Source organism: Sinocyclocheilus anshuiensis, unplaced genomic scaffold (assembly GCF_001515605.1).
Source record: "Sinocyclocheilus anshuiensis isolate Anshui unplaced genomic scaffold, SAMN03320099.WGS_v1.1 scaffold11, whole genome shotgun sequence".
NCBI lineage: Eukaryota > Metazoa > Chordata > Actinopteri > Cypriniformes > Cyprinidae > Sinocyclocheilus > Sinocyclocheilus anshuiensis.
The window spans coordinates 817564-842405 of NW_015551076.1; the positions used below are offsets into that span (position 1 = coordinate 817564).

A 24842-nucleotide genomic window follows, 5' to 3' on the forward strand; every position below is an offset into this window, starting at 1 on the left:
CTCTCTCTCTCTTTCTGCTTATCTGCCCTTCCCCCATTTTTAAATCAACTTCAACTCTGATTGGCTGAGGTGTGGCAATGGCTCAAAGCAAGACAGGAAGTGGCTCGATGAGGTTTGTGACTTCTAAGGGGTGATTTTTGACTTCCTGTGTACTGGGTTTCCTGTTGGACCTCTCGCACGGTGGGCCTTGAATGGTTAATTAGTGTTAGGTCACTAAATTTTGTAGTTTTAAGTCCCATAATTAAATGCCACTTAGGACTTTGTTCTTGCCCTTTGACGTTGACCTATATGTACGCTAATGTAAACTACAAATCACATTAACCTTTTGATTTTATCTCCACTATTGTTCGTCAAACTCTTGTAGCTCCCTCTATTTACTTCAAACCGTCTTCAGTGATTTCTTCATTTCTCCCAGCTGCTGTCTCCAACAAGTGTTACTTCTTAAAAAAAAAAAAAAAACCCACATACACAGAATTCCCAGTGTCTAAAGCTTTTAAGATGAAGGCATGGTAAAGCTTGTAGAACAGACACGGTTCACTTTTTTAATACAGTGTATCCGTTGAGACTAAATGGAGAGTGATGTTTTGGGAAGCACGTTTATTATCCTCAAGTCGACAACACACATTTGTCTTCCAGATTTGTGTCTTTTCTTCTATCTTGACAGGCCGGCGCTCATCAGAAGTGGTTTGGTGGATTTTAGCTCGTTTCATACAGACTTACGTTGACATGCACCTGTGTAGTGCTGACGGTGTAGGAGTCTGCCTGTGTTTAATGTCAGTGTGACACATTTGTTCCCTGCACTGTGAGGTTGTTTGTTTGAATGCTTAGATTGTGAGTGTGTGTTGTGTACGAGCATAGGAGTAGCATTTTAGCTTATTGCTCGATAATTTTCGTAATCCTTTTGAAGGCGTTTTAGATGCCATTGTCAATTCTGTTGTACTTTAATTTTAATTAATACTTAATAATGAATAATCTTCTTGTTTTATCGCAAACTAGCGTGTAAGATAGTCAGTAGGTAACATTCTTGAGTTTAGTGTATAAGAGTTTGTACTTTTTGATATGCCAGTGTTTATGCCAGAGTGTGTTTGTGAATATAAGATATGAAATATGTCTATATCTGATTAAGAGAGCCTTGCTGATTCCTCCAAGCCAGCTGAGACTGGCCCATCATGCATCTGGATAAGCTTGCTAATGTTTAGCAAAGGGAGTGGCGGTGCACCTGCTTTATATGTGTGTGTGTGTGTGTGATATTGTGTGATATAAAAAGGAAATATTACTCATTTTAATTGATTAGTAGTTAGCAAATGTATTAAATGGAAATTATGTAATTGTGTGTATATAAAATATAAAAATTATGTATAGCAAAAATATTTATTAAAATATATAAAATACATTAAAATGTAATACCATATTAAAATAAATTCATACACATACATTCACTACTGTTTAAAAGTGTGTATGTTTTTGGGGAAAAGTCTCTTATGTTTACCAAGGCTGCCTTTATTTTCTAAAAATACAGTAAAATTGTGAAATATTATTTCAATTTAAAATAACTTTTCTGTTTAAAGATATTTTAAAATGTTATTCCTTTGATAGCAGAGCTGAATTTTCAGAAGTTGCTCCAGTCTTCGGTGTCACACACTGTTAAAACTAAACATCCTGGCAGCTGTGGTTGCCAGAATAATTCAGTAAAAAATACATTTAAAAATGTTAACATATTTACAGAACAAGCAGTAAATTTTACAGTAGGCCTATAAAAAAAATTTAATTTACAAACAAGAAAACTGCTATTTAAACCAGTAAATCCAATAAGGCTCACTGCTATTAAAATCTGTTTTGTAACTTTAACATACACTGACAATTATCATAATGATACAGGTGGTAAAAGAGGAAGCTACACGAAGAATCATGAAAAAGTTCATCACAATTAGATTTTTCCACAATCTGAATTATCCAGAAGCTGCAGTCATTCACACAAACACAAAACACCATTATGGTAACACGCATGACACTAAAATAATGCAATAAACGGCAGATGATGTAACATAAAACCAAAATGTACAGAACTGATTATAAAGCTATTAAGAAACAGGATTATTTAAACAAAATACTTTCAAATGTAACGTGTCACACAGGGAATTCTAGGATTGTCAGCTTACAGTTTTTCACTCTAAATTATAATTTGATTTGCTTTTTTTATTTATAATACCTGTACAATTAACAATATTTTACTGTAAAAAAAACATGAAAAGACCAGTTGCTAGATGTTTTACAGATTTCCCCGGAATGTAGCATGTAGCATAACCTATTAACATTTTTCTCCCATAGTGTTTTTACAGTATTTTGCATAAAATTACACTCATTTTCTTCAGAAATCATTCTAATATGCTGATTTGCTGCTCAAGCAACATTTCTTACTATTATCAATGTTGATAACATTTATGCACTTTTGTGGAAACTGTGATTTAATGCATCCTTACTAAATAAAAGTACTAATTTCTTAAAAAAAAAGTTCTTACTGACCCCAAACATTTGATTGGTAGTTTGATATATGCCCTCATTAAGATAGCAAAGTAAATGTGTTTGTGTTTAAGCATGTCTGTGTGGTGTGTGGAGGAACTGAATGTGCTTAACTGTGTAAAGACATGTAGCCCTTTCCCTTCAATGTTTTTTTTTTCTTTTGGCTCATGTGATGCTGTGTGTGCGGAGCAGGGTTTTGCCAGCTAGACGCTCAAGCTAGTATGATTCTCTTTACTAAAAGAGTGATCTTTATGGATTATTTTATAATGATTATTATTATTATTATTATTATTATGATTATTAAAAGCACATTGCAAACTCCTGCTATAGCCTCTGATCAATCTTATCTCAGGCCATATAGTCATATCTCAACTGTTTTTTTTTTCACGTTCACATTAAGTTCAAGATAGGAGTAAACTTCAATAATGCGCCGCTGACCCGCACCGCTCCTGTAGGACAATACCATATACCAACCCTCACCCTAACATACACACACCCTCCCCCTAATGCTATTCGCTGGCCTATAGAGTCCTCACCTTTGACCCTTATTGGGGGTGAATCTCTCTCTTCTTCTTTTTTTCTTTCACTCTTTTCTGTTCTTGTTATTCTGTCTTTTTATTAGCATTTTTATTGTCTTTTTAGTGCTGTGTGATTGAACTTTCTATGTTTCAGCGTGTCTTGAGATTCCCGTTTTAACTAAGGCCAAATCTAAACATATATTTTATTTGCCACACCATAAAATACAGAGAAATCCCATGCAACTCTTTCTGGGGAATGTGAGCATGTTAACAGATTTGGTTCTGTGGTTGGTGTCCCATCATCCACTGCTCCACGGCTGGACGTAAGGCCTCCTGCACAACAGGTAAATTGAGTAACGCAAAGTTGAAGCATGTCTAAACAATGGAAAAAGAGACCAAAAGGTCACCTCTTTCATCTGGACATGATTTCCACGGCGTTGACCAATCAAAGTGGTCAGAGACTTGGAGGGACGTGACATGATGGGTTCAAAGGTGCCAAACAAGAGGCATGTTTTTGTAGTAGTGGGGGTGGGATGTGGAGGCGTCAGATCGGGGGATGGGTTTGGGAGCGAGGTGATTGATCAGTGGGAGAGCGAACAGATTGGTGGTCTCTCCCATCGTGTTTGTGTGGCCTTTGCCTTTTGTTGTACCTTTTGGTGCTTTCCTGCTCTTAATTTGCTTCAAAGTCAAGTCGTGTTGCACTTCTCCTGATTTGTGCATAATCTTGGAAGCCAATAAAAAAAGAAAGTACATACTCTAATAAGTGCTTCAAGGCCTTCGAATCTGCATGGCCATTTTCAAGATTGGGCAATGCATGATTTCAATTGGTTTCATTTGGCTTAGGCACCCTCACAATGCTGATCTTTGTGGCATGAAACACCCTTGCAGGATTCTTTGTTCCCTGATTGGCTGTTTTGCCCGCCATTTGCATGAAGGGAGCTTGAAAGCGGGCGAACGGTGCATTTTCTCTGCTTGTCAACCGGTGGGCGTCAACCTTCCGGAGTTCAGAGGTCTTTAGGGTTTCTGCTCTCAGTCACCAGAAAAGGGTTGCCCCTCCCACATGACCCCTGGCACCCATTTCCCTCCTTCATCCTAAATGCATGCATTGCTTCAGAAGTTTGCTGCTTCGCCCTCTAGAGGTTCCAGAGTGCTACGGCTTTGTGTAGGTTATCTGGTCTCCTTGTAACTGTGTCATTGTTATGGTTGTGGAGCAATGCCATGCTGCAGTGCTCTATTGGACTTTATAGTTGATTCACTCATTTTTCCTTATTTTCTTCCCCCCAAGCCTTGCATTGCATGGACATTGCTGTAGTTACTTGCATTTCTTTCTTTTTCTCTCTCTCTTTCTCGGGTGATGAGTTTGGATGCTTCTGGGGCAGCTGGCATTGACATACATCAGTGTCTAGTTTCAATATACCCATTTAGTCTCTTCTCTCTCTCTCTCTCTTTCTCCTCTGCCCATTCCGCCTCGCTTCCACGAGCGACGAACAGGACGGATGCGCCCAAGCATCTTCACCATGTTTAATCTGCCTATAAATAATACCTCCTTCCAGATCATTTAGAGAGATTTTCTCGAACCTCACAGGTCCTGTCCTCGATTTTGAAATAAAATGTATGAACATAAATCATGTCATAATAGAATTATCTGAAGGATTCTACAGTCAACACATTCTTGTTAAGGTTTGCTTATATAGCTTGTCAAAGTTCTGGACTGATCCACATCTAATGTTCGTTTACATTTATATTTATTTACATTTATACTTTTATCCAGAGTTCAAGGTATATACTGTATTTTATCAGTCTTTTTTTTTTGAGTGTCATTAAACATAGATCAAGAATGTTAAATGCAATGACTTGAATACCACTCTTTTTACACACCTTTTTAATTCCTCAATTAATTTCAATTTATTTAATTTATTAAATAAACTTTAGAATAGTATAACACTTTAGTATTGGGACCAATTCTCGTTAACTAGTTGCTTATTAGCATGCATATTTTTAGCATATTGGCTGTTTATTAATACTTATAAAGCACATATTCTGCACGACCATATTCTACATCATCCCTGATTCAATACCTAAACTTAACTTTACTAAGCAGTAATTAGGAGTTTATTGAGGCAAACGTCATAGTTAATAGATAATGAGAATTGGACCTTAAAATAAAGTGACCAAATTTATTTTTATTTTTTTACAAGGTATATAGTGCAACTCTCAAAAACATTTGTTTAAAAGAAAAGGAAATTTACCTTGGGAAAAAAATTATTTACAAGCCATTTTGGAAATGATGATGTTTCAGTGTAAATTTATATGAAACCAAGACGAATGCAAAGATTACATTAATAAAGACTTGACATGTTTAAAACTAGACATATTTTTGCATTTCCTTAATATGGACGCTGTCCATAGGCTGTTGATCAATACACAAAAGTAGTTGTTTTAACTGTTGTTAAACAGTTGGTTGTAGTTGTTTTTTTTTCAGCACAAAATTGTCATGTAAAAATGTTCCTCAAGAACTTGTTTTATATCTGTTCACTCTTATGGCATGTGAAAGGATGAAAGTTTTAATATCAGAGCTAAAGTATTAAGTACCTGGAAGTTACCGTTCTGGTGGATTTATCCCTGTTCTGACTTTGACTTTCACCTTTCCATGCATCTCTTTCCACATCCTTTAGATATAGACAAGACCAGGACCTTTCTGAACACTAGCTGTCAGCGTAAATCAGCATTTGGATGATGTTGGATGTCATTAGTGTAATTAGTTTTTATGTGATTGTGGGTGTAAACTTGAGATCAGTTTTTCTTGAAGATGTCTGCGGCTGTAACCGCTACTCTCATTAGTTTTGTATTGGATATATTGACTGCTCTTGTTTCATGAAGCAAAGCTGGTGAGGGAGCCTTCTCTAAACCTCATTTCTCTCTCTTTTTTTTTTCTCCCTCTACAGGACCAGAAAACTCCAGATCAGAAACATTCCACCACACCTACAGTGGGAGGTGAGTCTGGGTGTGTCCATGTCTGTTCTGACAGTAAGACTTCTTCAGTTATTCTCAGTCAACACAATGATGCTCTTCACCCAAGTATGGGTGGCTCTTAAGGATGTTTTTTTAGACAGATTAAAGCATAATCCTAGAATAAATGATTGTGTACTTGATGATTCTTCTCCATTCATAGATTCAGACGTTATTTTAAGTTTGATGTAAAAAACATCCCGGATATAAATTTTTATGCATCACCAAAGAGAAATTGCAATAATTTTGCATTGTTCGGACAAACAGATAATCCCAACGAAAAACAAAAATACGTGCCACTGTTTTAATAGTGCCACTGAGGCACTAATTTTCAGAATCAGAATCAGAAAGAGCTTTATTGCCAAGTATGTTTGCACATACAAGGAATTTGTTATAGTGTCACAAGCTTCCAGCACACGGAGACAACAACAACACACAGATAATAAAAATAAGATGTGAATAAAATACACATGCATAAATATAAACCACAAAAAAAGAATAAATTGTATGTACAGGTGTGCTATAGATAGAATAGGAATAGACATTTTGCTCTTTTGGTAAGATTTACAAGATAAGCTACATGTAAGATCTCCAAGATCTCTTTGCATATTTGGTTGGAAGATGAGAATTGTAACATCAACAAAAATGTTTGAAAATCACTATTAATTACAAATTAATAAAGTATTAAAGTAAGTAAAAATTTAAAATATTTTTCAACCTCTTGCAAAAAGAAACCTAAAAAAATTACAATATTTTTTACATTTATATTTTAAATATTTTATTTTAATGTAAATGTTCAAATATTTATGTGGACAAAAAACTGCAGTGTAATAACTGTATAATTAGTTCTATCAGTTTAGTGCAAATTTCTGCAATGCGTCTGCATTTCATCTGCCTCTGAATAGCAAAGACTGAACTTTCCCTACATTTTCTGGCAAGGAAAGTATCTTAAATTTTACTTAGAAACAGCCTGAATGTAGGGTTTTAGCATCACCAAAACAGAAATTGCAATATTTCATTTTACATTGGTTAGACAAACAGATTATCCCGTTGCAAACCAATGCGGCTGTTTTGTTTGGTTGGGATGCTCAAACAGATTTGTTTTAATAATTTGCCTCAAAGTTGCTGGAAAGTTTACATTTTGGGGAGAAATTAAGCTACAAGTGGCTCACTCACAGCAGTCTCTGCATTTTCCATTGAAAAAAGTGAAGGTATTTTAACATCATCAATACTATTTTACATTAAAAAAAAAATAAAAAAAAAAAATAAAAAATTCAGCCTTGTCTAAAAAGAAACATGACCAAAAAGGAAATAATTAAAAGGCCATTTTAAAACATAAATCAATACTTTTTGAAAATAATTTTCCAAAAAGAAACCTGACAAAAAATGCAAAAATATATTAAAGGGATAATTCACCCAAAAATGAAAATTCTGTCATTAATTACTCACCCTCATGTCGTTACAAACCCGTAAGACCTTCATTCATCTTCAGAACACAAATTAAGATATTTTTGATGAAATCCGAGAGCTCTCTGACCCTCCCATAGACAACAAGGGTCCTTACATGATCAAGGTCCACAGACGTAGCAAGGAGATCGGTAAAATAATCCATGTGACATCAGGGGTTCAACCTTAATTTTACGAAGCTACGAGAATAATTTTTGTGGGCAAAATAAATTTAAAAAACGACTTTATTCAACAATTCGTCTCCTCCGCGTCACCCTAGCACTATTTTGGAGAGTATCCACTGAACGCAAACAGCGTATAATGTTTTGTGTCAACTGCGCCACGCGGATACGCCGTTTTACGTTCAAATCAAAGCACAAACAACGTAGAAAACGTATCCGCGTGGCGCAGCTGACACAGAACAACATACGCTGTTTGCGTTCAGTGGATACTCTCCAAAATAGCGCTAGGGTGAAACGGAGGAGACGAATTGTTGAATAAAGTCGTTATTTTTTTTATTTTGCGCACAAAAAGTATTCTCGTAGCTTCGTAAAATTACAGTTGAACCCCTGATGTCACATGGATTATTTTACCGATCTCCTTGCTACGTCTCTGGACCTTGATCGTGTAAGGACCCTTGTTGTCTATGGGAGGGTCAGAGAGCTCTCAGATTCCATCAAAAATATCTTAATTTGTGTTCCGAAGATGAACGAATGTCTTACGGGTTTAGAACGACGTGAGGGTGAGTAATTAATGACAGAATTTTTGGGTGAACTAACCCTTTAAAAGGCCATTTAAAAAATGTAAAGCAATACTTTTTTTTCACCCTCTTCCAAAAGGAAACCTGACCAAAAAAATAAAAAATAATTGTATTATTTTTAATGTGTACATTTTCTAATATTTACATGGACAGAAAAACTGCAGCAAAATAATTATATAATCAGTTCTGTGCAGTTCTGTCAGTTTGGTGCAAAATTCTGCAACGTGTCTGTTTAATGTGACTCTGACTAGCAAAGTTTGAACTTTCCCTACATGTTCTGGCAAGGGCAGTGCCCTGTGTTGGTTTAAACTCCAAGTTTTATCCATGTCATTCAGGTTAGGTGATCTGTGTGTGATTATGAGATTACACCATCAACATACAGAGTCTGGGTATGTGTGTGTGCGCGCGGGCGTGGCACAGTGTGTGTTTTCTCCAATGGTTGTTGTACTGGCTGACAGTTGTTCTTGCGGGGCGGGGTCTCTCTTGGCACCTCTCCAGCAGGCCTCACTTCTGCCAACCACAAGCGCCAACGTCAACTACTAGGAGGCGACACCTTGGTGGTGAAACCAATCAGATGCCAACCAGGTTTTAATGGGTGACACTGACAGATGTAAAGTTTTGTATGGAGAAATTAAACCTACTATCATACACAAAATACACACCTGGTTTGGGACAAGTTTGAATGAGTTTTTTTTTTTACATTGCAAAAAAATCCTATAGTTAATTCTTGACATCAGATTTGAAATTTCTAAGTTCCTAAGTGAAATTAGCTTGGTTACTAAACAGATAGGATGTTTCTGTAATACAGAATAAAATGAATAAAAAGAAATCGATTGAAACTTTTTTGAAGAGAGCATCCTGGGTAACTACATTAAATGAAGTATACACTCATGAACCTTAATTTTATGAGTCTTCTGTGAAACTGATTCAGTGAGCTGCTGCATTTGTTGTTGCTACAATTTGAAGTAAATTCACAATCAGGATCTCCCCCCGCCTTTCATTCATTCTCTTTTATCCATTGTAGGTTCTTGATGGTCTGCTTGCCCAGTATGGAACTGTTGAGAACTGTGAACAAGGTAAATTGTTTCATTTATGTTTTGAATGATGTATTACTGATAAAAATAGTACAAAAATTTGAATTACTTATGTTCTAAAGATACAGCAAAAGCATGCTGAACACCTGGAAATGTTGCGTGTGCTTTGTTGCATCAAAATAAATCAAAAAGATTCAAAAATTGTAGTTATTTACACTCTCTTTCTCTGTTCTTATTTTTTCCACAGTGAATACAGAGAGTGAGACTGCAGTTGTGAACGTCACATATGGGACACGGGAGCAGGCTAGACAGTGAGTGAACTTTGCCCTGAAACCTTAATTTTGAAGCTGAAGTGTGTGTCATTTGTTTTTCACAAGTGTCACCAAATGTAATTGCAGAAATACTGACTTTTGTCAGATAGGTTTCCATTGTTTGGACAAACTGATTCTCACCTCAAACTCGCATCAAGTTGCTGTGCTGGGTTGGTCTGGATACTCAATGTGTTGAAAATCCTATGTTATCAAAAAATAAAAAATAAATCTACAAATGACTGTATGTGCATATTTTCCTGTAATAAAACAAAGTATTTTAAAAATTAAAAAGTTCACATTTCAGCTTTAAAATCCCTTGTCTTTCTGCAATATCACATTAAACCTTCACCACAAAGCATGCATCCTCTCATTACGGTTTTTCCTTGTTTGCGGCTGACACCTACTGGTGATTCAGCGGCTTTGCAAGCTTTTATTCAGGTTAGCTAACTATGAGATCTGTCAGCCTGGATTCTTCATCAGATTAATTCATAATGTTGCTTAATAACCATTTAGGCAAATCTCTTCTGTTGAACTGTGAAATTATTCGTATGATTTCATCTTTGTACATTTAATCAGTCAGCATTCATCCACACCGCAGTGACATTTTTTTCCCAAGATACTGTCAGTTACTATAAACCCTCTGTCATTCACACATACCATTCATGCTTCTTGTCTCAAAGAGCAATCCAGAAGCTCAACGGTTACCAGTTTGAGAACAACGCCCTGCGTGTGTCATACATCCCTGATGAAAACTCTGATGCCGACTCTCAACGAGGCCCAGACAACGGCCGACGTCCCGGATACGGTCCGCGAGGAAACTCCCGCCAGATGTCGCCTGGCTCTGGAATCCCCGCCAAACATCAGCATGCTGACATCCCTCTCAGGCTGCTGGTCCCCACACAATATGTGGGCGCCATTATCGGCAAGGAGGGCGCCACCATCCGTAACATCACCAAACAAACTCAGAGCAAGTGAGTTATTGACTCTTAAGTGTGATTTCATGGAAAAAGTGGAGGAATGGAACAGAAACTAATTTAATTTAAAAGAGTAGTTCACACTCAGTCACTTCAAACCTGTATGATTTTTTTATTTGACTGATTGTTTGAATTTTCCTTGTGCCTTTGTATATTTGATACACTGTTCATTGCATATCCTTTCCGATGCCGCCCTCTTCTCCTCTCATCTCTCAGGATTGATGTGCATCGTAAAGAGAACGCAGGTGCTGCTGAAAAGCCCATAAGTATCCATTCTACCCCAGAGGGCTGTTCAGCTGCCTGCCGTATGATCCTGGAAATCATGAACCAGGAGGCCAAGGACACCAAAACGTGAGTGTCAACGACAATCACAACCAGAACAGTCACCCCTTTACATTTATAACTATTTGATTTTTCTTCAAAATATATAAGTAATAAAGTAATAATGTCCTCTGTATATGTTCAAAAGTTTGGGGTCAGCAAGTTATTTACTTTTGTATTTATTTTAAAAATAAATGAGTACTTTATTCATTAATAATCAAAATTGACCAGTGTTGGGAAGGTTACTTTTGGAAATGTAATAGGTTACAGATTACATTTAAAATGTAATAAGTAGTTTAACTATTTCAATTACTTTATTAAAGTAATCTAACTGATTACATTTAATTACCTTTTGATTACTTTTCTAAATTTCTAATGAATGTTTTAAACAATTAATCATTTTGGAACATTTAAAGCAGGCAGGGTTAACCTTAGAGTAGTGCTCAACACTGATTACTGTCAGACTTTCAAAATCCTTCATCACTTGAATTAAGATTGTAATAATTTCATTTTAAAGCACAGCCACCACAAAATCAGACTTCAGCACCTCTTTTTACTTTGAGCTCGTTCTGAGGTTAAAGATATTGCAGTCTGGGAAAGAAATCAATTTAATCTGTGTGTGTGAAAATATTCAGATGTAACCCCCTTTGTAATTGTTAACATTTTCATAAGTAACTAATTTATTTACACTTTTTTTTTTCTCAGTAACTGTAATGGACAATTACATTTATTGTTGTAATTACATTTAATTTCTTGGGTCATGTCTGTTCTCAGATCTGTATTAACAAATACTGTTCATTTCTGGTAGTGCTGATGAGGTGCCTCTGAAGGTTCTTGCTCACAACAACTTTGTTGGCCGTTTGATCGGCAAAGAGGGACGCAACCTGAAGAAAGTGGAACAAGACACTGATACCAAGATCACAATTTCACCGTAAGCATTGAAAGGACACAATCACAAAACCAGTGGCCTAATTCTGTACTGAGTGTTCTTAACATGATTTTCTTCTTAATGCAGACTGCAGGATCTGACCCTTTATAACCCAGAGAGGACGATTACAGTGAAGGGCTCGATCGAAGCGTGTTGCCTGGCAGAACAGGAAATCATGAAGAAAGTGCGGGAGGCATATGACAATGACATCGCTGCCATGAATGTGAGTTTGTGTGTGAGAGAAAAATGTGTAGGGACACAAAAAGAGAGAAGTGTAACTTATTTGGCCGATAAGCATGAATTTGAATCCTAATCTGAAAATCTATTCCGCTTTCATCCAGCAACAGACTCACCTGATCCCTGGACTAAACCTGGGAGCAATCGGCCTCTTCCCACCATCCTCTGCTATGCCTCCTCCTGCCCTTGGAAACTCCGTGCCTGGACCCCCCTATGGCCCTATTGGGGTATGACCAATTTTGTCACTATTCATTATTTTTAAAAATCATAGATACTGATGTCACATAAACTAGGCCTCTGTGGCATCTTTAGCCTATTATGGTCGGTTAACGCAATTCTCTTTTGTGGTGTTCGTTCACCATATGTTGCGTGTGGCGGTCTAAGAGGTTTTTCATTTTTTTGTGTCTCCCCACAGGCCTCTGAACAGGAGACCGTCCACGTGTACATCCCAGCCCAAGCCGTAGGAGCCCTTATTGGCAAGAAAGGACAGCATATCAAGCAGCTAAGCCGTTTTGCTGGAGCTTCTATTAAGGTAGCCTTTGTGAAAATGCATTGTGGGTAATCTCTTTGGTTTCCAATACTTTAAAAAATAGCATTTACTTTTAAAAGGGATAGTTCACCCAAAAATTTTAATTCTTTTACTTACTCATCCTCATTTTTTCCCAAACCTGTTGCAGTGTTTTCAATTTGTAAACCGATTAAAAATCTGAATTTTCAGCATAATTTCTCCACTCTTCAGTGTCACATGTTCCTTCAGAAATCATTTCATTCTAATTTGGTGCTCAAACCATATATATATATATATATGCTATATATATATATATATATATAATATATATTAGGGCTGGGCAATTTAACGCGTTAACGCATTAATTGATTAACGTCGACAATTATTTTTTCGCTCATTAACGCAGTTTTTTTGTTATTATGAAATTCCGTTGCTCACTGGCTCTTCCGATAGCGCAATAACACACGGCCCTTTTCACAATATATTGCTTTACAGATCTATCACTCTTGCTGCTCAGAAATGTTCACGCAATCATGCTGCATGTATCAGAAGTTCCGCACTCCGGCGCAGTTAGCGCTCACACTGATCTAATGGCGGTTTTCCACTGCGTGGTACGACTCGGCTCGGCACGGCTCAGTACGGACTTTTTCCATTCCGAGTCTCCCCATCAAGCTCTCGCTGGATCCGCTCCTCTGCTATCAACAGAGGAACGTCTGTACTTCCGCGACAGACAACAAAACTTTTTGGTTGTTAAAAAAAGGTGCGCTCTTCAAAACGGTTGCGTTCGATGCTTCACTGGCTGTGCTGATTTAAATCTAGCGGTTCTTTTGTGTTTGTGTCGCAAGTTCAGTGACGCAGGTAGAGACGATTCTCTCCGGCCAATCCGTGATCAGCAGAGTTTACACGTCACGTTTTGGTAACAGTACGGTTCACTTGGAACCCCAACCGAGGTGGTACTAAAAAAAGTACCAGGTACTGTACCCAGTGGAAAACCCCCCAAAAGTGAACTGTACCGTGCCGTACCATGCAGTGGAAAAGCGCCATAACTGAACCGCGCTCTGGCCCACCTCTTCCAACCGAGCGCAGCACAGAGCGATCACACTAGTCAAACGAACCGGGCTTTGGGGGTCAAACGCGCTCAGGCACGGTTAAGATTGCCTAGTGTGAGTACACCTCCGCATCCCGCACACACGAGTCTCCTGCCTGCACCCGCACTCGCCCATCAAGTGTTGTCCCGTGCGCACTCTGCTGCGTTAGATCCCGCGATCTGCCTGTTATAATGTTGCCTGTTATAGTGCCTGTTATAATGTTATGATCGAGGCTCTGGACTCTGAGTATAACTTGTTTTTCTATAACAAACTATAAAATATTTTCTATAAAAACGTTAATGCCATGGCAGTGGCAAATAGCTTTGGTTTTATATTTAATTTGATTACATTAATATTATAAGTTGAGATTTACAATAAATATTTGAACTGCTACTATGTAAAAGGAATACTGCTGTAAAAAAAGCACCCTATTTGTTTAAAGTGTTTGCAAACCAAATGTTATTGCACTTTTGTTCATATAGCAGTACTTTTAATTGAAAAAAGTGCACAATACACTACTTTTGAATGCATTATTGAATTTTGTGCATAACAATGCGATTAATCGCAGACAATCATGCGATTCATCACGATTATACAAAAAAAAAGATTGTTGCCCAGCACTAATATATATATAATATATGTTCCACGGATGAAAGTAAATCTTACAGGTTTAGAACAACACGAAGGTGAGTAAATGATAGAAAATTTTTATCTTTTGGGTGACATTATTGTTAAAATGATCACACAGGTCATCTCAGATCAAATATTGTGTTCATATGTAATTTAAAGTATTCCGATTGAGGTTCATGTTCTCTTTTTCTGAAGTACATAGCTATGTCAAGATGACTTCAGCTCTCAAATGCATTTTTCCTCAGATTGCACCAGCAGAGGCTCCAGACTCCAAAATGCGAATGGTCATTATTACAGGACCACCTGAGGCCCAGTTCAAGGTTTGCATGTTTTGCAAACTAATTTCAGAAAATATTTGAGTGGAATTTGCTGTCAGGAAGACCCAAGTCACTTAAGAAGCGCTGTGTGTTTTAGGCTCAAGGCAGAATATACGGTAAGCTGAAGGAGGAGAACTTCTTTGGCCCCAAAGAGGAAGTGAAGTTGGAGACACACATCAAAGTAGCAGCTGCAGCAGCAGGAAGGGTCATCGGAAAGGGCGGGAAAACTGTAAGACGTACATCATTAACGTATGGCTGAAAAATGATAGATAACAACAAAGAGTTTCTTTGAAGTTACCTCATGAAATTAGACGTTGAAGAGATGATCACAGAGAAAGGTTTTTATGGCTTTAAAATATTTGATTTAATATTTTATTACTGTGTCAATCCAATTTATATAATAATACACATTTTATTATATTATTTCTTTCCCTAATATTGAAAGCTGCAAATGGTACATTTGATTTATTTTAGTATGGAATAATTTAAGTTATTTTTTCTAGTCATCTATGTTGAAATGTTAATATGGGCGATTATTAAATTAAAGCAATAAAAAAAATGATACTTGAGGTAAAATAACCGTTATCTGAAATAAAATAAAATCTTTAAAGATTTCTTTTATTTGAGTTAGTTGTAAAGTCAACATTTCTCATGTTCGTTTAGTTTAACTTGAAGTACTAAAATAACTACAGCTAAAAATAATAAATAAAAATTAATTGAAATGTAAAAAAGAAAACTTTGAATTACAAACACACAACAGAATTATTAAAACATTAACTAAGATTAAATTGAAAACAGAATATAAAAAACTGAAATTATAATAGTGTATCAATGATACTACTGTTAATGTATACTACTAATATTGCTCAAAAGTTTGGAGTCGGTAAAAGTTGTGAAACTAAGAGTCCTGTGGATTTGATAAAGGATCCTTACAAAAGAATAGAATGGAAAAGTTCCTTGAAACATAAAAATCTCTTGTAACATTATAAATGTCTTCACTGACACTTTTAATTGATTGAAATGTATCTTTGCCGAATCAGAATTTTAATTTCTTTAAAAAGAACTCCTAATACGTTGTGGTCAAACTCCCCATAAAATCAAGCAAAAATGTACATATGATAACTTGATTAATAAAACAAATTGATGCAATGTGCTGATCAAGACTCTGCTGCTGATTTAATTGATCCTCTGTGCTTAAATGACCCATCATAGGTGAATGAACTGCAGAACCTCACCGCTGCTGAAGTAGTGGTTCCCCGTGAGCAGACCCCTGATGAACACGACCAGGTCATCGTCAAAATCATCGGCCACTTCTACGCAAGTCAGGTCAGTTGCTTATCTTTCTGCATTCCCTGCACAAATGCGACCCTGGACCACAAAATCAGTCATAAGGGTCCATTTTTGGAAATGGAGATTTATACATCATCTGAAAGCTGAATAAATAAGTTGAATAAACAGCTGTTTGAAAATCTGGAATCTGAGGGTGCAAAAAAATAAAAATATTCAGAAAATTGCCTTTAAAGTTGTCCAAATGAAGTTCTTGGCAATGCATGTTACTAATCAAAAATTAAGTTTTGATGTATTTATGGTAGGGCATTTACAAAATATCTTCATGGAACATGATCTTTACTTAATGTCCTAATGATTTTTAGAAAAAAAAATCTATAATTTTGACCCATACAATGTCCAGGGTCACGAAGGGGAAGTCGTGGCCTAATGGTTAGAGACTTGGACTTGTAACCCAAAGGTTGCGGGTTCGAATCTCGTACCGGCAGGGATTGTAGGTGGGGGGAGTGAATGTACAGCGCTCTCTCCCACCTTCAATGCCCTTGAGCAAGGCACCGAACCCCCAACTGCTCCCCGGGCGCTGCAGCAAAAATGGCTGCCCACATGTCACGTCACTTTCACTTCAAAAATACCTTGCTTAGTTAAGAGTGGACACCCAAAGAGTTTGGTTAAGCAGTCTTGGCCTAATGAACCTCACCTTTGGGGCAGATAGGGAGTCGGACTTGTAACCGAAGGTCGTGAGTTCGAGTCTCAGGTCCGGCAGGGATTGTCGGTGGGGGGAGTGAATAACCAGCGCTCTCTCCACCTTCAATAACACAACTGAGGTGAGACCCTTGAGCAAGGCACCCAACCCCCCACCGCTCCCTGGGTGTGTGTTCACGGTGTGTGTGTGCGCGCACTTGGATGGGTTAAATGCAGAGCACAAATTCCAAGTATGGATCACCACACTTCACTTTCACTTAAAATGCTGTTTGTTTTCTTCTCTCTAGTTGGCACAGAGGAAGATCAGGGACATTTTGACACAAGTCAAGCAGCAGCAGAAAGGAGGTACAGGAGGTCCGCAGGGCATGTCTGAGCTGGATACCCCTCAGGGACTGGCAGAAGAACCCAGGAGGAAGTGAGAGGCCGGGGCCGCTGCCCAGTCAGACGGACAGACAAATGGGAGGACAAACGAGCGGACTGACTGAGAGAGAGAGTGACACACAGACCCAGCGGTAGACAGGGAGAAATGAGCAGCAAATTGAGAGGGAATTAAAAAGACAAAAAAAAACATGCCCAAGAGAGGGCGAGGAAGAACGTTTAGTGAAAATGAACAAGAAAAAAAAAAAGTGATTTTTTTTTTGTTTGTTTTTTTTTTTGTTTTTTTAAAGAGAGGTAGCTTGAAAACAGAGACCAGATGCCAGGCCAGGTGGAGTGACTGAGGATGGCGAGGAGGTCCGTCAAAGCGGAGCGCCCTCTGGTGAGAGCTTTTTACATAGCTGCTTATTTAGGAATAGGGCGTAATGAAGGTCTCTCAAAAGTGTGTTCGAGCTACTCGGGACCCTCAGCCATCAGCAGTCACTTCAACATTTTAACTGTTTTTTTTTTTAAAGATAGAGATATATGTATAGAAATGTTTATTCAGAGGTATTATTAATGAAATGCAGTGAGGTAGAGATGGGAAAGAGAGAGCAGAGGATCCGTCTCAATTTTTGGAGGGCGGGGTCACCAATCAGGTGACTTCTCCCTGCCTATCAGAGACGAGGGGAGGGGCCAAAGTTGTTAACACTGCTCTTGAAGTCCCTCACGCTAAACTGTGGGGGTGACGAGATGAAAAAAAAAATGAGGTTGTAAATATAATCTTCATGACTGTGTTGAGATGCTGCACGTTTAACCGACGCCAATCGCGTACCTGGCTCAAGAGGGTTGCGGTGTGCCATTTGGCCGGCAGGACGTGCGGTGAGAGTTCAGTAAGCGTGTGGGCTAAAGGTGACCTCTGCAGTTGTATTGCAGTGGCTCAGCTTTGATGCGCGGAAACCCATCAGTTCCGCCCTAAACCACGCCGGCGATGATCGCTGCAGTGCCGCTCACACCCAAACGGCATATTTTATATATATTATATATATATGATATGTGAGTTAACCTGGCCCCTCATTGCATTGGAGCAGGCAGACGATGAAAACGAGCGTACCGCAATTTCAGAAAACGTTTTCTCTTTGAGGAATGTGTGATTTACATATTCACGGTTTTTTAAAAAGCAATCGTAAAACCTGGCCTTCAGACGCATTGTTCTGTGTTTTTCCTGAGAGTCAATATGCTGTAAAATATGCGGAGACAGAATCAAGTGAAGACAGTCAGCTGGAATGCCAGGTTTGAAATGACAGGGTACAAGTCTGCCTTTAGGTCAAAGGTCAAGAACAGGTGACCGCAAAATGGTTTCTGTGCTCTCTCTCGCCCACTTTGTTCGACATTTGCCGATGAGGTTGCCAGAGTCCTGGCCTTTCTCACTGAACCTAGAACAGATTAGATAAAATGAAATTAAGAAAAAAAAGAAAAAAAAACCTACCTCAGGGTATTGTTACCTCAGTATTCCTAATTTCTTGTTTCTTTTCTTTATTTTTTTCCTTTTTTTTTTGCTTGCTTGCTGGTGTTTTTATATAAAAGCTGATAGTCTTGAATATTTTATTTTTTTAAGGAAGAAATATTTTACTTTTTTTTTTTTTTTACTTTTTCTTTTTGGTATGACTGTATGCGTGAGTGTAATTGAGGTTTTTTTCCTCACCTGAGCTCAGAAGGACTCCCAGGAAAAATTCAGAATTGTTTAGGTGGTCTCTCTCGCAGCCTTTAGGCCAGCCTGGGGGTCCTTGGAGAGTCGCACTTGAAATCACTGTTCAATGGGACGTAGGACGGATCATTCCATCTTTTACTGGTGCATAATGAACGTTGCTAGACCACAGGAATTTAAGTTTGGCGCATATGCGTGTGTTTGTCATACAAGCTGAAAGTAGAATCTAAAAATGGCTTCTTTTTCTAACTTGTGCCATTGCTTTTGCACCTGTGGTGTGATCTTGATCATTCTGCACTGATGGATCATTGGATGACTTACTTGAAAGGGCTTGACTTAACTCGCCATGCTTGAAAAACATGCTCTTCGGCCCCAAGGCACTGAATGTGAACCATTCAACATCTCTCTCCATTTTTTTGGATCGAGTCTCGTCCTTCCCCATTGTCCTGTGCAAGTGTGCGTGAGTGTGTTTTCTAATTGCGTTGAAGTGTTCAATCTTTTTGTTGGGGAAGTGGTTTGGGTGTTTTAGAAAGGCAGGAACATAGAAAAACACTCTGTGGCCTCGGTCGTACTCATTTTTTTAAACTGACTGAGACCATAAAAGGTACCTTCGAAAAGCAGAAAATTGTTTGTATTTTTTTAAAATAAAATACTAATTGGATTAAGGATGGAAAGACTTTTAACCGTTAAAGATGGATGGACACTGCCAGACCACATCCTTTTCAGGTTCCATTCAGACGAAGGGTTTGCTAGCATGTTGATGTGCTTTAACCAGTCAAGGTCTTTTATTTTGTTTTTGTTTTCTGCTTGAGGGTTGAACTTGTCAATGACTCAGCTCCATGGCGACACAATACTGTTCCAGCCCATAGATTTCTGTCGAGACACACTCACACACTTCTGCTCTGTTCAGACTGCAGCAGCCTTTTTGTTTTTACATTGTTTTTTGTTTTGTTTTTTTTGACAGCAAGCATTATTTGGACATGACATCTGGTTGCGAACTGTTTCATCAATAAAAGACAAAAAAATTTGTGAGCAAGAAATATTAACATAACAGCAGATCTCCAAGAACTAACATAGTTGTGACAAAAAAAAAACAGTACAAAAAAAAACAGAAATAGTAGATATATTATTGTAATTGCATTTTTTGTTATTTTGTCTCTTTTATTCTTCTTCTTCTTTGGGTGAAAGGTATAAGCGATGAGAGGGTGATGCCCTGGACAGTTTCAATGGACAGGTGGACATTTTGTAAAGATTTCAAAAGCCACATTTGTCCCCTTCCTCTTTTCCCCCACGTCTTCTCACCTTTCATCCCCTTCCACCACTCGCTACCTTCATCCGCTCATTTTAGTTTTGCGTTATGATCCGATTCAAAAGAGACTTGGCGAGCGACGTGTGGTTTCATTTCTGGAGTTGAGCGCCCTCTCTCACGCTGGCCTCGTTTATGACCGTTTTCTCTGTTCAGTTCAGTCGTTTGATGTTGAATTTCTTTGCGATTTATTTTTCCTCATTCGTCGTTGTTTTGTTGATTTTTCTCAAATTGTCTCCATTTAGTTTGGATTCTAGCTAGGTTTCTCCTCGAGCAGAGTTCTTTATGCACAGACACCTCTTACACTTTGAAATACTAACAAATGATTCATTCTTCTGTGCCAAACTGGGGTTTGGTTTGTGTTTTGTCATTGTACTCCAGGAAAAAGGAACTAATTAAGACTGTTCGCAGTCAGGAACGGATGCAGTGCTCATATAGTTACACGGTTCCCTGAGTACTGCGAGTCGGCCTCCTGTTTGGCACTTGGAAGTGTTTTCTTCTCTCCTTTTTATTTCAGAGTCCTCCACACGTTGTCGGTGGCGAGGGCTTGAACAAACCGTAGAACCGTTTAGCATACTAGAGCTTCGAAAAGAGATAGTATGTTGTTTACTTATGCAATTCTGTGACGAGTCAAACGAATGGCTTAACGGACTGTTAAGCGTCCACTGGGAAAAGTTGCATTGCAGTGCATAGATTTACATGTAGACCACAGGCTGAAGCACAGCTTTTAGTTGGGTGTGATCATCATATCGACGTTGCATGCCACTGTTGTATCTCACCTAGTTTCTGGCCTCTCCTTAAGGAAAACATTTGGGTGCTACAAATGACGACTCAAACCTCACATAACTAGGAACGCTACCTCAAGACTTAGCCATAAGATTGTTTTTATCAAGCAGATGAGAGCGAAAGTGCATGTTACAATTTAACTTTTCAGTTTTAATTTATTTTTAGCTCTTCATTTGACATCTGGTTGCGAACTGTTTCATCAATAAAAGACAAAAAAATTTGTGAGCAAGAAATATTAACATAACAGCAGATCTCCAAGAACTAACATAGTTGTGACAAAAAAAAAACAGTACAAAAAAAAACAGAAATAGTAGATATATTATTGTAATTGCATTTTTTGTTATTTTGTCTCTTTTATTCTTCTTCTTCTTTGGGTGAAAGGTATAAGCGATGAGAGGGTGATGCCCTGGACAGTTTCAATGGACAGGTGGACATTTTGTAAAGATTTCAAAAGCCACATTTGTCCCCTTCCTCTTTTCCCCCACGTCTTCTCACCTTTCATCCCCTTCCACCACTCGCTACCTTCATCCGCTCATTTTAGTTTTGCGTTATGATCCGATTCAAAAGAGACTTGGCGAGCGACGTGTGGTTTCATTTCTGGAGTTGAGCGCCCTCTCTCACGCTGGCCTCGTTTATGACCGTTTTCTCTGTTCAGTTCAGTCGTTTGATGTTGAATTTCTTTGCGATTTATTTTTCCTCATTCGTCGTTGTTTTGTTGATTTTTCTCAAATTGTCTCCATTTAGTTTGGATTCTAGCTAGGTTTCTCCTCGAGCAGAGTTCTTTATGCACAGACACCTCTTACACTTTGAAATACTAACAAATGATTCATTCTTCTGTGCCAAACTGGGGTTTGGTTTGTGTTTTGTCATTGTACTCCAGGAAAAAGGAACTAATTAAGACTGTTCGCAGTCAGGAACGGATGCAGTGCTCATATAGTTACACGGTTCCCTGAGTACTGCGAGTCGGCCTCCTGTTTGGCACTTGGAAGTGTTTTCTTCTCTCCTTTTTATTTCAGAGTCCTCCACACGTTGTCGGTGGCGAGGGCTTGAACAAACCGTAGAACCGTTTAGCATACTAGAGCTTCGAAAAGAGATAGTATGTTGTTTACTTATGCAATTCTGTGACGAGTCAAACGAATGGCTTAACGGACTGTTAAGCGTCCACTGGGAAAAGTTGCATTGCAGTGCATAGATTTACATGTAGACCACAGGCTGAAGCACAGCTTTTAGTTGGGTGTGATCATCATATCGACGTTGCATGCCACTGTTGTATCTCACCTAGTTTCTGGCCTCTCCTTAAGGAAAACATTTGGGTGCTACAAATGACGACTCAAACCTCACATAACTAGGAACGCTACCTCAAGACTTAGCCATAAGATTGTTTTTATCAAGCAGATGAGAGCGAAAAGTGCATGTTACATTTAACTTTTCAGTTTTAATTTATTTTTAGCTCTTCATTTCTGTAGACGTTTGGATAAAATTCTACTCCAGCTTAGAGCTGGGACTCTTTCGGGGCGAGGTGGCAGGACAGGAAACGGATGTGTGGTGTGATGGTTTGCGTGGGACGAGGAACGTTGAAAAACCTGTGAAATTCTGTTCGTGCACAGTTGAGCTAAAATTCTCGTTGTGACTTATGGTGCATTCAAGTCATGTCGGAAAGGTCGTATTTATGAGTTGAACGCACATTAACATGCCACCACAAAGTCGATTATACAAATGGGGAAATTGAAATATCCAAAAATGAAAATTTGCTGAAAGTTTACTCACCCTCGGGCCATCCAAGATGTAGGGGAGTTTTTCTTCATCTGAACAGATTTGGAGACGTTTAGCATCACTTGCTCACCAGTGGACCCTCTGCAGTGAATGGGTGCCGTCAGAATGAGAGTCCAAACAGCTGATAAAAACATCACAGTAATCCACACAACTTCAGTCCATCAGTTAACAGCACGTGACGTGAAATGCTGTGTGTTTGTAAGAATCCATCAAGATGTTTATAACAAATACGAGTCCTCTATCTACAGTGTTGCTTTACTTTGTGGACTACTTGTTATTGTGATCTTTTTAACTCTCATTCTGACGGCACCCATTCACTGCAGAGGATCCATTGGTGAGCAAGTGATGCTAAATTTCTCCAAATCTGTTCAGATAAAGAAACAAACTATATCTTGGATGGCCTGAGGGTGAATACATTTTAAGCAAATTTTCATGTAAGCCTTTCATTTTCAAGTTGGGGGCATGTCGGTAAGAAAATATAGCAGTACATGTACAAAATAAAGTAGTATTGTACAATTACGATTACAGCACCTTTAAAAATTGGATAAAAACATAAAGAAAAACACATCTGATGTGCATTCTTTATTCATTTATAGAAGCTAAAACAAATCTGTTTTTCGTAGAAAAACTACATCGCCATCTTGCACCCACCAAAGTGACTTCAACGCACCTGACGTTGTAATTACGGTGTCCCACACTCTTAAAAATAAAGGTGCTTAAAAGGTTCTTCACAGCGATGCCATGGAAGAACCATTTTTGGTCATTTTTAAGAGTGCAACTCATAAATACAGACTTCCCGGAGGACTTGAACGCACCATAAACCCTGACTATTATGAAACTAATGGCACAAACGTAACTAGGCCAGCATTCGTAGAGTGACTAACGATACCTCTGTAGACGAAACACACAACTGTGCCTGTTGCGCTATTTCCTCTGTGTCCTTTCCCACTTCGATGGCACCACACTACCTCCACGCCATGCAGCCTTGACCCTAAGTACAACCCTCCCCATTTAGAAGCCCTTTTCTCGCCGATCTTGAAAACGGTTTCACCGTCTTTCTTTTTTGGTGAAACTAGATTTAAATCGGCAATAAAATGGCATAACCTGCCTGGAGCTTCTACTAACATTCTGTCCTCCACCTTTAATCCCATTTTATGACTTCACGGCCTGAATCGAAAGGCACAACTCCTTTTTTCGTTTTTTTTTTTTCTTTTTCTTTTTTTGTTGATCTACCTCTTAGAATAAAGACAAACAGATAGAACCGATCATAAAACTAAAAAAGGACACAAAAAGTTAATTTTGAAAATGTTGAGCTTAATGAATCAATAATAATAATAATAATAATAAATGACTTAAGCAACTGGGTAGCATCATCTCCATATACTGTAGCGCATAGGAGTCTTTTACTTCCAAAGATGATTTTTCTTCAGTTGTTTTTGAAATTGTTTAGGATGAATTTGGAAATGGAAATGAGGGAGGGGAAATAAACATGTCAGTTTCACTATCCAATCTCTTTTTTTTTTCATTATTATTAAACTGACTTTATTTTTAACTTACAAATTCTTCATCTTTCTTTTTGATTTATATTTCTGATGGCTTTTTAAAAATGACATAGGATTGTATCTCTTATGTTTGCAATAGAATCCGCTCTCTTTCTCTGTGAACCGCTACATAATAGTATCTTTTCAGGCCACACAGAGCAGCATGATGTTGAAATGGTTTTCATTTTTATTGTTTCATTTCACCTGTAATGATGCAACAGGAGAGTGAAGGTCTGTTGAATTAAATGGGGCACATTTTAGGAGGATGAGAGAGAGGAAGGAGACTACCTTTACCTGACTACCTTTATCCCTTCACCCTTCTTACAGCAGGTGCCACAGACATTATCAGTACTTTCAGCCTCTGCCTGCCTGATTTTCTTTGATTCTCATCCACAATTGTTTTGAACTCCTTGTAAAGAATACAGAGCATAGATATGAATGTGAGAATAAAAGATGAGTAAACCGGTGTCGTCTTGTCTAGACTGTATTTGTGTGTTTTTGTCTCTGCTTAGGCACATCTAGTTTAGATTTTCTTCCCAATTTAAAAGGCTTCATATTACAGTGTGCCATATGTTATCTTGACTGATATTTAATCACTAGATACTCGATATAATTTTAATGCAGATATTGGCATAAATATAGAAAATTGAAATTAATACAGTATATTTTTTTCTTGTGATTACGAAAGCGATGTAAACTAATTTGACTAGGATTTGCTATCACTAATTTGTATACAAGTCAAAAGTACAGTTATACAAATATGTTTTATAAAAATAGTTTTGTA

General features: G+C 38.1%; 1 protein-coding gene across 1 annotated transcript in view; it reads left to right on the forward strand.

The window, feature by feature from the left end:
• LOC107662414 (insulin-like growth factor 2 mRNA-binding protein 1) overlaps positions 1–18056 on the forward strand; it is a 38476-nt gene extending 20420 nt beyond the window's left edge. Inside the window, exons 3-15 of the mRNA XM_016452435.1 lie at positions 5984–6032; positions 9278–9329; positions 9535–9598; positions 10279–10569; positions 10789–10923; positions 11702–11824; positions 11909–12044; positions 12163–12285; positions 12474–12590; positions 14530–14604; positions 14699–14830; positions 15814–15927; positions 16878–18056. Of these exons, the coding sequence (XP_016307921.1) occupies positions 5984–6032; positions 9278–9329; positions 9535–9598; positions 10279–10569; positions 10789–10923; positions 11702–11824; positions 11909–12044; positions 12163–12285; positions 12474–12590; positions 14530–14604; positions 14699–14830; positions 15814–15927; positions 16878–17009 (1543 nt within the window). The 3' untranslated portion in view covers positions 17010–18056. The remainder of the gene's footprint in view (positions 1–5983; positions 6033–9277; positions 9330–9534; positions 9599–10278; positions 10570–10788; positions 10924–11701; positions 11825–11908; positions 12045–12162; positions 12286–12473; positions 12591–14529; positions 14605–14698; positions 14831–15813; positions 15928–16877) is intronic.
• Positions 18057–24842: the final 6786 nt, after the last annotated feature.